The sequence below is a fragment of the Telopea speciosissima genome, chromosome 1, assembly GCF_018873765.1.
Source record: "Telopea speciosissima isolate NSW1024214 ecotype Mountain lineage chromosome 1, Tspe_v1, whole genome shotgun sequence".
NCBI classification, from domain to species: domain Eukaryota; kingdom Viridiplantae; phylum Streptophyta; class Magnoliopsida; order Proteales; family Proteaceae; genus Telopea; species Telopea speciosissima.
Genome location: NC_057916.1, coordinates 33,485,375 through 33,498,689, shown reverse-complemented (window position 1 = coordinate 33,498,689; position 13,315 = coordinate 33,485,375). Strand labels below are relative to the sequence as shown.

The 13,315-nt window shown below is 42.1% G+C and overlaps 2 protein-coding genes across 2 annotated transcripts; one reads left to right on the top strand and one right to left on the bottom strand.

The window, feature by feature from the left end:
• Positions 1-358: 358 nt before the first annotated feature.
• Positions 359-1,015, bottom strand: LOC122648640. The gene has a single exon (XM_043841859.1). The coding sequence runs from the start codon at positions 1,013-1,015 to the stop codon at positions 359-361; it is 657 nt and encodes a 218-aa protein (XP_043697794.1).
• An 8,211-nt stretch (positions 1,016-9,226) lies between these two features.
• LOC122669483 (protein LONGIFOLIA 2-like) lies at positions 9,227-12,519 on the top strand. The gene is made up of 5 exons (XM_043866255.1): positions 9,227-9,468; positions 9,597-11,096; positions 11,190-11,379; positions 11,795-12,448; positions 12,490-12,519. The coding sequence occupies exons 1-4, from the start codon at positions 9,331-9,333 to the stop codon at positions 12,379-12,381; spliced, it is 2,415 nt and encodes an 804-aa protein (XP_043722190.1). The 5' UTR covers positions 9,227-9,330; the 3' UTR covers positions 12,382-12,448; positions 12,490-12,519.
• Positions 12,520-13,315: the final 796 nt, after the last annotated feature.

Genomic DNA, 13,315 nt, shown 5'->3' with positions numbered 1-13,315 from the left:
ATTGTTGTCTTTAGTAAATTGAGACATAGACAACAAATTTTTTGAGATCATTGGGACATGCAAAATATCCTTAAACTTGAAATTATTGCTTTTTGAATCAGTAAGGAAGGAAGAGCCAGTGTGCATGGTGAATGGACAAACTTGATCCATCGCCAATTTGAACCTGCTCAGTGCCCTTGTAAGGGGCTGCTATGTGAAGATTCTCCAGATCCGCAGTTATGTGATTTGATGCGCCAGAATCCGGATACCACACATTATCAAGCTGCTGTCCAGGGGTATAGTCAGCATAGTTTGCACTTGATGGAGAGTTATAGGACTGTGAATAAGCTTGATTGTAACGATTGTAGCATTCGAGGGCTCAATGCCCGAATTTGTTGCAAATTTGACATTCAACAGGTGGTGTATTTGTACCACGATCCTTAGCTTGGGAATGAGATCCAGAATTTTGACCCCCAAAATTATTCGATGGGTTTCGGTTAGGTGGATAACGACCACCTTGATACCGTCCTCGTCCTCCATTTCTGCCACCACGATTGGCAGTAGGATAATTGGAACGACCACCACGGGTGTTCTTATTGGTGACATAATTTGCCTTTGGAGCAAATAAATTGGGCAGAGTCTCATCATCTTTGAGATGAATCTCTTGAGTAAGCAACATGCCACGAAGATCATTGTATTGCAATGGAGTTCTTTGGGTTGTGATTGCAGTCACAAACCCTTGATAAGCAGGGCCTAGGCCTTCAAAAACTTGTAAACACAGTTCCTCATCGGTTAGAGGCTTACCATACGCTACGAATTGATCTGTGATTCTCTTGACAGTAAGGAGATATTGATGAATGGTTGAGTTACCGCGCTTGGTTTGGCGGAGCTGGTACCATAGTTGAATGATTTGAGCTGTGGAAGCAGAGGAATAGAGGGCAGCCAATGTAGTCCAGATTTCATTGGAGGTTTTGCACCGCACAACTTGGGAATGAACAGGCTCAGTCAGGGTTGCAATGAGCCAACAAACCAGCATGGTGTCTTGGTGTTTCCATGTAGTATATGCAGGAGAAGAGATCGAGGCTGGTGAGCAGCGGTTCAACTTGGGACTTCCACAGCATGTAGTTTGAATCAAAAAGTTTGATGGTCATAAGATTGTTGAGGGTGGTGAGGGTGGGAAAAGGTCCCTTATCGGCCTGAGCTTCTGATGCCATATTATGATTTGGAGAAGACAAGAAGAAAGGTTGAGCGACAAGAAGAAGAAGGCCGAACACAAGGATTTACTTGGTTCGGTGGTGAATCACCTACGTCCAAGGATTCTCTACTTGAGAGAAGCATGTATTCACTTACCTTTCTTCACTTCTCCTCACAATATTTAAATCCATTCTTTCCATAACCGATGGATTTATTTTAGGAATAGGATTTGAATGAAATCCTTGATTTTGGTGAGAATAAAATCTTTGATTGTAGAGTTGATAATTAGGGGGAGACATAGGAGACATATCTGCTCTCTTTCCTTGGTATTTTGAATTATTTCCATTTAAGAAATTGGCATGTGTTTTGTGTGTAAGCTGAGCATTGGGAGAGGATAAGCCCTGAGTCAGCACTGGCTCATTTTGAATCGTGGTTCCTCTTTGTACCACGGTTCCATGGTCTTGATGACCATGGATCGATTTGAAATCTTCCTGTGTCATAACACAAGCCACCAACCAATTGAGCAAGCAGTTGATCACAATCAAATTAATTGGTGAGGCAAATAAAAATGACATCATTAAGATAGTCAGCCTTCAATGATATTGTAAACTTAATAGTGCTACAAGTTTTTGCACAAAAAAGATAAATTTACATGGTAGGTTAAAAGGCCATACCTGGTGCATGAGGCTCCTGTTGATGCGGGGTCTAGGGAGGGTCAAAATGTACGCAGCTTTAGCCCCTACTTCATGGAGAGGTTATTTTTCGATTTGAAGCGTCGTGATGAAGCAACCTTACCGTTGTGCTAAGGTCCACAAAGTCTGCTTATAACACACCAAATTTTAGATCAATTTAGGTTTCTCAATTAACAAAACAAAAAATTGAAAAATCTGAAACAATCAAATGGGAGTACATGACTATAGTAAGGGTGCATTGACATCTAGTAGAGTCCATGACTGAATTTGAAACTAAAACTGAACCTGTGATCTATTCAAGTCATTACCTAATTTATTCAACGGTCAGACCACATCACTCTCATTTAAAAAAATCGGAATCAGATCACTGAATTAGCCGATTTGGATTGGAATCGATCATAACTGATCCCAATTCTACTCGATTCGACACTGTCAATTCTTTATCCAAAACCCTAGAATCTCTCAGTTTTTATATCTGAGGACTGATCAGGGGTGTTTTTAAACCGATTCAAGCCGAGTCCGATCCCAGATTGGATTGAAATCGATAGGGACTCAGAATCGTAATTTAAATCGGTTGTGTGCCTAAGCCCTAAGGTGATCCACGCTAGCTAGCGAAACCCAAATGGTCTAGTACTCTGGTTGAAGTATTAAACGAATCTTGAACGGTCACCAAGGATTTGATTTGATCTGATCCTTCGAAGAGAGGCCAGAAAGGGTGAGTTTGGATGGATAACGTATGCATTGCTTCTATTCGTCATGAATTCATTCATGAGTCATGATCACAATCCTCACTTGTCAACACTACTCAACGGTGGGGTTTAAATAGTCCCCAAACCCCATCATTTCCATTTTTCTTTCTTTTCAGCCTTAACTCACTCATTAACATCTTCAATTTCATACAAGAATATAAGATCACCCTTCACCATAAATTTGTATTTTTGGTAAAAAAATATTTTATTCATAATCAACATGTAAAACTTGATCATGGAACGAGAAAAACCCATTTCCAGAATTCATGGAATGAAATTGGGTCAAACTGTCGTACATGTCACTTTGATAGAATCATTTTAGTTAAGGAACAGTCACACTGTTAATCTCCCTTGGAACAAAGTTAAAATTACACGCAAAAGAGTATGAAGATAAAAACTGAATGTCTTCAGTTTGCACTACGGTTGATGCAGATTATCAGTTCTTGTCATCAGTTTGCAGACAGATTTGCGATTACCAGTATGATAAGACATGGGTTGAGAACCCATATATACATGGATAAGTATTATGGGAAACACGTGGTGCAACATTGAGATCATCTTGGCAGTTTAAAAAACTGTCATCATCTCCATCTCCGACTGTTGGAGTTGAACATCGATCATATGAATGGGCAAAACAATACTATAACAACAGTGAATTTTTCAATTGTCTCTATGTCGAACTAATTAATCCACTCGAAGAGGAATTAAATCCTAATTTAGGTCCTATAGAGCACTTTTCCAATTCCAAACAATCACGATTCAATCAATGAGAAGTGCTTGCATCATACAATTGCACAAAATAATGAAACGAATGGTTCAAGGGAGGGAGCGGTGAATGAGGTTTGAAGTGACCATGGTTTGGCCGTGGAGATGAAACCATAATCATGCAATCTTATTCTTGCAAACATAATCAATGATTACAATAGTGGAAGAAAATAATGAATTTAATAAGACTTCTAGAGAACACGCACAAAAGAGGACAGGAATGTGTCGCCAAGGGAAGAAGTGAGAGAGACGTCCCAACTCCAAACCCTACACTCCGTCCCTATTCACGTTAGTGAAGGAAAAAACAGAAAGAGCAGAAGAAGGAAACCTCTGCCCAAAACTCTCCTTATGCACTTCACCATAAACTCACTTAAAAGGTCTCTATAAGTTAAAATAGGCAAGAAAGAGAGAGAGAAAAGCGGTCCAATCCAATCCATGCAGTTAGCTGGGACCTCTTGGAGCCCTGGACCGGGGAAACTCCATGGCAGTCACAGCAGCGTTTTAATGATCAGTGTCAGATCGGTCGGATCGGTTGACACGGATTGGAATCGGACAAACATGCATCGGGGTGTGTGGTGATCCTCAGAATAGTATTGTAATTAGTAAAATAGGAATAGGAATAGGGGAACAGTCTCTCTCCCTTCTTCTGTTTTTAAGGTTTCGGTTGTTTTTTTGTTTAGACTTTTAGAGAAGCAAGCAGACAGGCCTCAGTAGAAGTAGATGTTGGTCAAACAACGGTCCAGGGATCAAACCATGGTTCCGTAGGAAAATCAATTATAAATCAATTAGGGTATTGCACATCCTGGGTTATCCCATGGTGTCCCATTTTAATTTTAGGGTGTCCCATGGTTTCCCATGGGAATCCTGGTGCATCTCTATTAGGGTTTCTCCTTCCCTATTGCGTCCCATAAAATTAATTATCACAATAGGAACGGAGAAATTCGTCTCTAGTCCATCACATGGCAAGAGGGATCCATCCCATACTCGAATGCGCAGCGAAAATTAATCGATTCGAGTTTCTTTCGCATCCCATAAATATTAATAATCAATGAACAGAATGAATTAATAAAGAACTGATAACCTGGTGAGCCTCAAGTGTTGCTCCTCCAATAGACAGTGGTTCTTCCTCCAGTGAGCGCTCCAATCAAACAGATCTGAACCTCCAATGGTGCTACCAAGGTTCTACACGCCAATCCCAGATGCCTTCAAACTCTTCAGCACAGATCTAGGGTTTCACAAACCCTAACTCTCAAACACAGGTGAGAGAAGCAAGAAGAAGAAGAGAGATCACAAGAGGGAGAGAGAGAAACCAAAAACGCAGGAGAGAGAGTGTCTGCTCCAAAAACGTGGAGAGCTCCCTCTTCTTGGTCCCCTATTTATAATAATAGGGTTTAATTAAATCCTAGATAGATTTAATAGAGCCCTAGTGAGAGTCTGACTCTCTCTCTCTCAGTCTGGCAGTTCTGTTTAAACTCAAAGTGCTACACAGGTGAAGAAGCATAATCTAATAGGGAAAGTATTAATTAGATTCTTTATTTAATTATTAATGGATAATTACAATTAGCACCAAATCCATTAATTAAATAAAGAGCCAATTAAATTAGTAAATTCCAAATAACTCTCTATATGATAACAATTTATCATATACAACCCCCCCCCCCACTAATCAACACCATCATTATGGAATCTAGGACATGTACACATGTACTGCCAAACCCCAATCCATAGTACATGTCCATATAAGAGCGTCTGTGCATCCGATCGGGTCCCGCAAAACTAGATAAAACATTTTATTTGAAATAACTATAAATAATGTGTCATTTTATGTAAAATAAATTTTGCAAAACCATTTCCAAAATGGTACTGGATCCAGATTCTGATCCGACCATGCACAGATAGTGTCTATCTTGGTGTTCCCCAATCGGGCAGTGGTGACCGTGTTGGATAACTCCTTCACTCACAAAGTGTTCACGCATTCCCAGAACACCGGCTTTGACTCGCTTGAGTCTCAGTCATTGATGAACCAAAGAATGCGATCACACTTTGCAGTGACAAGGTTCCCTCAGATACAGGGTGTCGGTGACATATGTCTATCCCTTCCTACATCTGACAGTAATACATGAGGGAATCGATAAAGTAGATTCTTCGCCAATGCACACATCAAACATGTGAGCACTCGCATTCGTACCCTGACATCACATGTCTAGGCATACCCAATGCGACAACCATATGATAAGGGTGTCCAGCCCAAACCCTAGTCGTGACTACCATTTTAAGTATAACTTACGGACACATAATGCTCAAAAAGTTTATATCGCATGTAACAATATTAAACTAAAATGTATAAATGTTCAATACAAAGGTGAAGTAGGTTGAACCAAATCGAATCGGGTTTAATGGATACACACTTGTCCAACAGTAGAACCACAGGATTCGTATTATCCTTATTAAACAGTAAAAAAGCTTTCATCTCTCCCTGAACAATTCTATGAAGAAGTCTGGCATTGTCTCTGGCCAATGGAAAGAAAGTTATGGGAATAGTACGAAAATTTGGAATACTTCTTATTTGTGATCATCACATTCTGTCTAATAGAATAGAATAGGATAGTGGGAGAAAAGAAAACAGAGCACTCTACAGAATACCAAAAAAGGGTTGGAAGAAGGAAAGTTTGGTATTGGGAGCCCATGATCATGATCAGATCACGAGACCTCCTTAGACAGTTAAAAAAACAAAAAAAAAAAAGTTACGTACGTAGAGAGACTTTGAGAATTTTTTTTCCACCAAGTAATCACCCACTCTGCGTTGAAGTGGAAGTTCGATTTGGCTTCTATCGTACAGTGGCGGGAGCTGGGTGTCTAATCCAATTAAACGACAGTAAAAATAGGGGTAGGATGATCATTTTACAAATGGGTCCCACCTGAATCCCACAAATGAAATGACCACCCTACCCCCTGTTTTTGGATGGTTTCCATGGGCTGGATACTCCAGTTCCCGCCGCTGCATGACAAGAGCCAAATCCGTTAAAGTTTTGTTATTCCACTTTTTCCAGCATACAAGGAGGGATCAGTCAAATCAAAAGAAGAAGAAATTCTCGTCAAACCCAAATCATAAAACCTTTCTTTCTTTCAACATGGACGTGAGATCTATTACTACTACTCGACAAAGAACAGCTAGCTAGCCCTACTAAATTTAATGGTAATGGGCTAATCGCCAAACCCAAAAAATTAACGAGGGGTACCTACTTGCTTTTGCGTTTTGTTGAGTACGTTGTGAAATTCACACTTGTAAGAGGACAATGCTGGGAAGCTTAGAGAGGTTATTATTTTCATATACGTGGAGGGGTCAAGTGAGCAACGTGCTCTCTCTTGTGAGATGAAATACAAAAATGAATATGGACAATGGAGAGAGAGAGAGACGATAAATATGAGAATTTATTTATTTTATTTAATAACAAGAAAAATAATCAGGGGAGGGAGGAGGATTTATGAGTTTCTATGAATGTTTTTTAGGTTGGTAAGGATTTGAATCCTCTATGAAATTTTATAGGATTGTCATTAATTAAATCAACTATGATGTACGGATCGAAATGCTGGGATGTGAAGAAGTGCCACATATATAAACTTGGTGTGATAGAAATGAAGATGTTGAGATGGATGAGTGAAAAAACTAGGAAGGATAAAATAAGGAATGGTTATATTAGAGTTGGGTTGGGAGTAGCCTCAATTCATTATGAACTTAGAGAGAATCGTTTGAGACGGTATGACCATATCCAACAGAGACCTTCTATGGTTCCAGTCCGGAGGAGCGACATAGTCCTAATTGAGGGAACTAAAAGAACTAAGGGCATACCTAGATAACCAAAGTGATGAAGAAAGACATGCTTAACTTAGACCTTGCTCCGAGTATGACCTCAAATAGAGCTGATTGGAGATCAAAGATCCATGCACTTGACCCCATTTAGTTGGTCTTTGTTGTATGTTGTTGTTGCTTGTATTCACCCCTCTTCGAGACCTAGTGCAAAATGTTGGGCAGTTAAGAAGGGTTGATGCCTTAGAGATTTGTATTGACCCCCTTCTTTTTTTTTTTCTTTTTTTTTAATCTATTTTTTCTTATACGATCCATATAGTTGACCCCATTAAGTTGGGATAAGGTTGGATGTTTTTGAAAAGATTTGGATCCTTTACAACCTGGGGTTGAGCCGCCATATATCGTTCTACACTCAAATCACAGGCGGCGGCCACTAAATTAAGCGCAGCATGATGATCGCTCAATCCCAGGTCGCAGAGATGAAAACATTCACATACGATAACAAGGATCTGATGCCACTGAAGGCGATCAACATAGATCTGTTGAAGCGTGACATGATCAAACTATCAATGGGAAATATCATTCAATAATCAGAAACAACAGAGGGGAATTGATTTGTTACCTAGAGTTTCACAAATGGAAAACCTCCATCCGAAAGTAGCCATTTCGCAATGGTTCCATGGACCACGCACAGCTTTTTGTTCCCACACGTATAAGTCAACTCTTCCACGCACTCGGATTCTCAAAACCCAAGCAATCTCCAAGATCAAACATTAAGAGAGGGGAAGGAAGAGGGGATGATTTCTAGGAGGAGAGGTGCTCTACCGTTTTTGCAAGGATGAGAGAATTACTTATGAATTTTGGCAATCTTATGAATATATGTGATTTACCCTCTCTCTCTCAAATTGTTAGTACACATGGGTAAGGAATATTGAATTTTCTATTGAAACTCAATCACTAACTCATCAAATCTTTTCCACCAAAAAAACATCCCTATTGCTAGAGGAATCCAATATTAGATTCAATATCCAATATTGACCCAACATCTTTTTTTTTTCTAACAAGAGAATCCAAATCCGATTTGAAAACTATTTTAGGCTATCCCAAACCCATAGTCATTTTCCTAAACTCAAGAGACGGCGGTTGCCTCACTGCCTCACAAGTCACCCCTCTCTAATCTTCCTCTACTACTAAGCATTTTAAACCCCTTCCTTAATTCTCTCGTGAACGTCGTGAATAATCTTCACTCTCTTTCTCTATCTGTGAGTCCATATTTATCGTTCCACACCAAATCAACACAAGACTCATAACATCATCTGAAATCGGACACAGTAATGGAAAGTCGGAGAGATACACACACACACTTTTAGTCAAAGTTTTTAATTGTGGTTTGGGTCAAAAAATCGAATTGAAGGCTTTTTTTGGTGATCCTAAACTGTAGAATTGATAATTGGTAAATTTCTTTTTTTTTTTATAAAAAAAGTTTGACCTCTAAATTTACAGATTTTGGACTTCTTGTGGACCATCGATATAGCATCATCTAGTGTTGATTCACGGCATTTCTATTGGATTATCAAATTAAAGCAATTTTTTCTTCGTGGTGGGGGAGTTTTTGATCAAAGGCATCAGCGCATCTTATTGGGCGGGGTGTCGTTCGCCAACCGCTGATATTTTTCAAGCCTTCAAGGAGTATTTTTGTAAATATGGATCAGTCATGGTCAATGTTTCCGTAACCCAAGGAAGTGGATCTCTGACACCCAACCATACGTCCATACCCACGGAAGTTTATCTCTGCGATTGCACTATATCCAATACTCTGAGGGCCTGATTGTCATTTTGTTCGGACACTTTTGTCATTCTTTCAAAGATTAAGGATAATACTCGTCCACTTCTCCTTCTTACCCTTCCTCTTAGCTGCATCGAGCCATCGACGCTTTAAAACACCCCGAAAGCGGGAGTGGAGTGGACTCAGTGGAGGTGAAAGACTGAAAGGTTCACTCTGTTTGAGAGAGAGAGAGAGAGAGACAGACAGAGCTAGAGAAACGGAGTGACGAAAAGAGCTGCGGATAAAGCATTAATGGAGGTTTGAAACTGATAAGGTAGAGAGAGAGAGAGCAGCTGTAAATTAAGAAAATTGCCGGAAATGAAGACAGGTTTAGTCCACGATCAAAATCTGGAAAAGCAGATGGGATGCATGGCCGGATTCCTCCAGCTGTTTGATCGTCACCAGATTCTCTCCGGAAAACGCCTCTATGCTACCAAACGCCTTCCTCCATCTCCGGTTAGATTTCTTTGCTTTTTTTTTTTTTCCCACTACTGTTTCTTTTCTCTATAATTATCTCTATTGCATCTCATTGGAATAAAAACCAGAAAGTGCGATTGTTTGACACGCTTCCTTGGATAGTTCAGGCGGTTGATTCCACATCCCAGTCGGAGATATCAATCGGATCTCCAGCTTATTCCAGAGAACTTCAACAGCAGCCGCACCAACAAGAGCTACCACAGCCTCGAACGTCGCCGGAATGTACCAAAACTCCCCCGGGAATCCTCTCGCCGTTGCCGGAAATGTCAGTTTCGGCAGAAAGTCCGGCAAGAACGCCTCTTCCGCTTTCGGTTTTCGAATTCAAGGAAGGTTTGAGGTCTTCTTGGAAGTTCAAGGATGCACCGAGGCTTTCTCTGGATAGCAGGGCAAGCTTTGATGGAAAAGGAAGTCTGCGTCCCAAGGAGATCCGAACGAACGCGGCGATTCTCTCGGCAACTCGATGCGATGGCTCTTCAGAAGTGACTGTAGCGGAGGATAACGAGAAACAGCGTCGTTCGCCAAGCGTCATTGCCCGGCTTATGGGGCTCGAAGCTCTCCCTGACTCCGCTGGCGAAGTTCCTAGCAAAGCTGAGTTGCGAAGGTCTGCATCAGAGTCTAGGGTCTCCAGGGATCTGCTTCATCATCGATTCACTGACGGGAACAATTTCCAGCAGAAGCTGCAGCCCTTCCAGACAAACTCTGGAAGCAACGCCAAAAGAGACAATGCAGCTCAAGAAGATAATAAACCGAATTTGTTTTTCCGGACACCGGACTCCGTTGATTTCTGCATCAGGAAACGGAAAACCGAGCCACAGAAACCTCCAAGTGGAGGCTTGTCTGCTTCGTCGTGGAAGTCGCAGCAGCAACGTAAGAGCTTCTTTGATTCGCAGGATTTCTTTCCGGAGCCAAAACCGAGGGGTTCACTCTACGGGGAGATCGAGAAGCGGTTGAAGATGAGGGGAATCGATGAACCAGAAAAGGATCTGGAGGCCTTGAAGCAGATCCTCGAAGCTCTGCAGCTCAAAGGGCTTCTGCACTCTAAAAGACCGGCGGAGCAAATCGGGCACCGAAATTTCGTGTACGATCGGATATTGTACGGCGAAGAATCTCCGATAGTCGTCATGAAACCTTCCCGCTCCACGGTTTCAACCAATCGGGTTGGAAGAACAGGAACAGACTCCCCTACTTCGAGTTTCAGATCTAGAGCTGGAGTTCGTCGGAATCTAAACCTATCGGGTGAGACATTGCCGCCGGTAACTCCGAGGCTCGACCGCCCTGAAACCGATAGAAATCTGCAGAAGGCAAGCAATTCAAGGAACGAGTCCGGGAAAAAAAGTCCGAGTTCTCTTTCCAGGCGAAAACCGTTGAGCATTGAGACGCAGAGGAGAGCAAATGATTCCGTGGAGCAGCGAAGGAGCTCTCCCGTTCATTCTCCAAAGATGATCACAAAGAAGGTCGGATCTGAACACGCGACAAGCAGATCACCGAGGAACAGAAAGCCGGTGACTGAGATTTCACCACAAGAGAGAATTTCGAGTCCAATGGAGTTTGAGTCGTCCACAAGTTCTGAGGGCAGTATCAGTACGTCTTCTCAAGTCGACATGGAGGTTCGTGAGAGTGAAACTCATTAAAGCTTGTTTCTTTTTCTTTGATCAATTTCATTTCCTGGTTTTAATTTGTATATTTGGTTGGGAATGCAGTTGCAGAGACCGAAAATGGAGGATTACAAGGACGGGAGGAGCTTGTTGGAGAGGTGCGATAAACTGCTCCACAGCATAGCGGAAATGACAGCAGCTGAGTTGCAGCCGAGTCCGGTTTCAGTCCTAGACTCGTCCTTTTACAACGACGAGTCCCCATCACCAATCATGAAAAGATGTATAGACTTCAAAGGTATGCTCCCGGTCACCGCATTGCCCTTGTCCACTCCATACAAATTTTTCCTTAGTTTTGCACCGAGTCAGGGACTCAGGAATGGGGAATTTTCGGCTCCGGGTCACCGGTGGCTTCCAAATATGTGCCGTGCCGGTCGCCGGCTAATCGGGAAGCGTGAGATACGCTTAATCATTTTGATATCGTGTGTAGATGTATGTTTTACTGCAACCGCGTAATTATGCGGATGCATCAGCTACATTTATTACCCGAAATTTGGTTATGGAGAATTAAATAGAAAATGGACCTAACCCATCTCATGATGGATCTCATCCCAGGGGTGATTTTGGAATTCGGATGTTACTTGTTATGTTAGCCTTTGATCCAGCTTCTCTGGGAAATGGGAATCTTTTCTAATGTTAATCTTGTTGAACAGATCAACCAGTAGAGCAGGAAGATGAGAACTGGAGCTCAGTGATCTCGCCTGTCCGATTGAAACCCGAAGAAGAGAGATCAGATGACGGGGATTTCCTGTATGTGTCGGAGATCCTACGCGCTTCCGAGTGCCTCCCTGAAGACTCTGACGTCTTCTTGTTACTCGAGAAACAACTTTACAAACCCTCTAACTCTTCTAAGGTATCCATGCTCCACCGGAAGCTTGTGTTTGACACAGTCCGGGAAATCCTGGACAGAAAGAAACAATTGCCGCCATGGAAGGTGGTGTCAGAGATGAATTGGATGACCGGGAAGCCAGCCTTGAGGCAGATATGGTCGGAGTTCAGGAGAGTAAGAGAGAGGGAACCGGCAGAAGACCTGTTCGAGATCATCTGCGGGGTGCTGAGGAAGGACATGGCCGGAGATTCCATCAATGGCTGGGGAGATAGCCAAGTGGAGATATCGGATGCGGTTCTGGATATCGAGCGCTTGATTTTCAAGGATCTTGTCGCCGAGACCATCCGAGATCTCGCTTCTTTTGCCGGGAAAAACCGAGCCCTGGCGTATCGAAGGAAGTTGGTCTTTTGAAAGATTTGGAAAGTCAGGTCTTTTCGCGCGCTTTCTTTGGCTCTTGTAATTTTTAATTAATGGGTTTCCGCTTTTTTAAATTACGGGAAATTATTAATTGTTGGTGTTATTTTCTCTATCTTTTCTCTCTGTTAATTAATCGATGGGAAATCTACGGCCTTGCCTAGTTGGTAACGCATAGTTGTTTCTTCTTAAGGCAATGTGAACGCAATCATTTGTCCCTGAAAACAGAGTAGTGTATGGGCATGGGTGGGGAAAGGAATAGGTGTAAAAAAAAGGAAGGAAAAAAGGAAGGGAATAAATGAAATCTGATGTTAGCTTTTTTTTCAAGTAAACAGTATCCCAACTCATATATATGAATCAGATCCCATATCTTTTGTACGTTACGGTGAGATCATGAATTAGAGTGTTCTGGCAGCGTAAAAGATTACCAACCTACTGGTGTGAAAGAGCCTTAAGAATTTACTGTGCGTCATACAATCAGTCATTCATTGTAGCTTGTAAGGGGAAAGTAAAGGGTCTAGCTATTGTCCTGCCTCAAAAGCGTAAACTGAAATCATATCTCAAAGTGAAGAGGGTGGGCTGTACTTGTCCTTGTGAGGCAGTGGTAACCTATTTCCCTAAAGTCCAGGGGTGACGTAGTAGCCATTGATTCTTCAGTCCTCACTCCTGACTCCTGAGGGAAGTAAACTTGCAATGCAGATCGTCTATGGCCCAGCTACCCGTCCCAGCCTGTGCGGTCCAGATTGGGCCATGTGTGCAATGACCATCTTACCCTCTGCCCAGTGCTTTGCCCGAGTGAGGATAAGATGGTCATTATGCACCCAGCCCTATTATGTTGCACAGGCTGCTACGGACAGCTGGGCCATAGGTAGCTTTGCCCGAGTGAGGATAAGATGGTCATTATACACCCAGCCCTATTATGTTGCACAGG

Bases quoted from the DNA above. Each gene is read 5' to 3' on its own strand.
- LOC122648640 (XM_043841859.1), bottom strand. From the start codon at position 1,015: ATGCTGGTTTGTTGGCTCATTGCAACCCTGACTGAGCCTGTTCATTCC.
- LOC122669483 (XM_043866255.1), top strand. From the start codon at position 9,331: ATGAAGACAGGTTTAGTCCACGATCAAAATCTGGAAAAGCAGATGGGA. The intron at 9,469-9,596 runs GTTAGATTTCTT...TGGATAGTTCAG, and splicing joins AACGCCTTCCTCCATCTCCG to GCGGTTGATTCCACATCCCA. The intron at 11,380-11,794 runs GTATGCTCCCGG...CTTGTTGAACAG, and splicing joins AAGATGTATAGACTTCAAAG to ATCAACCAGTAGAGCAGGAA.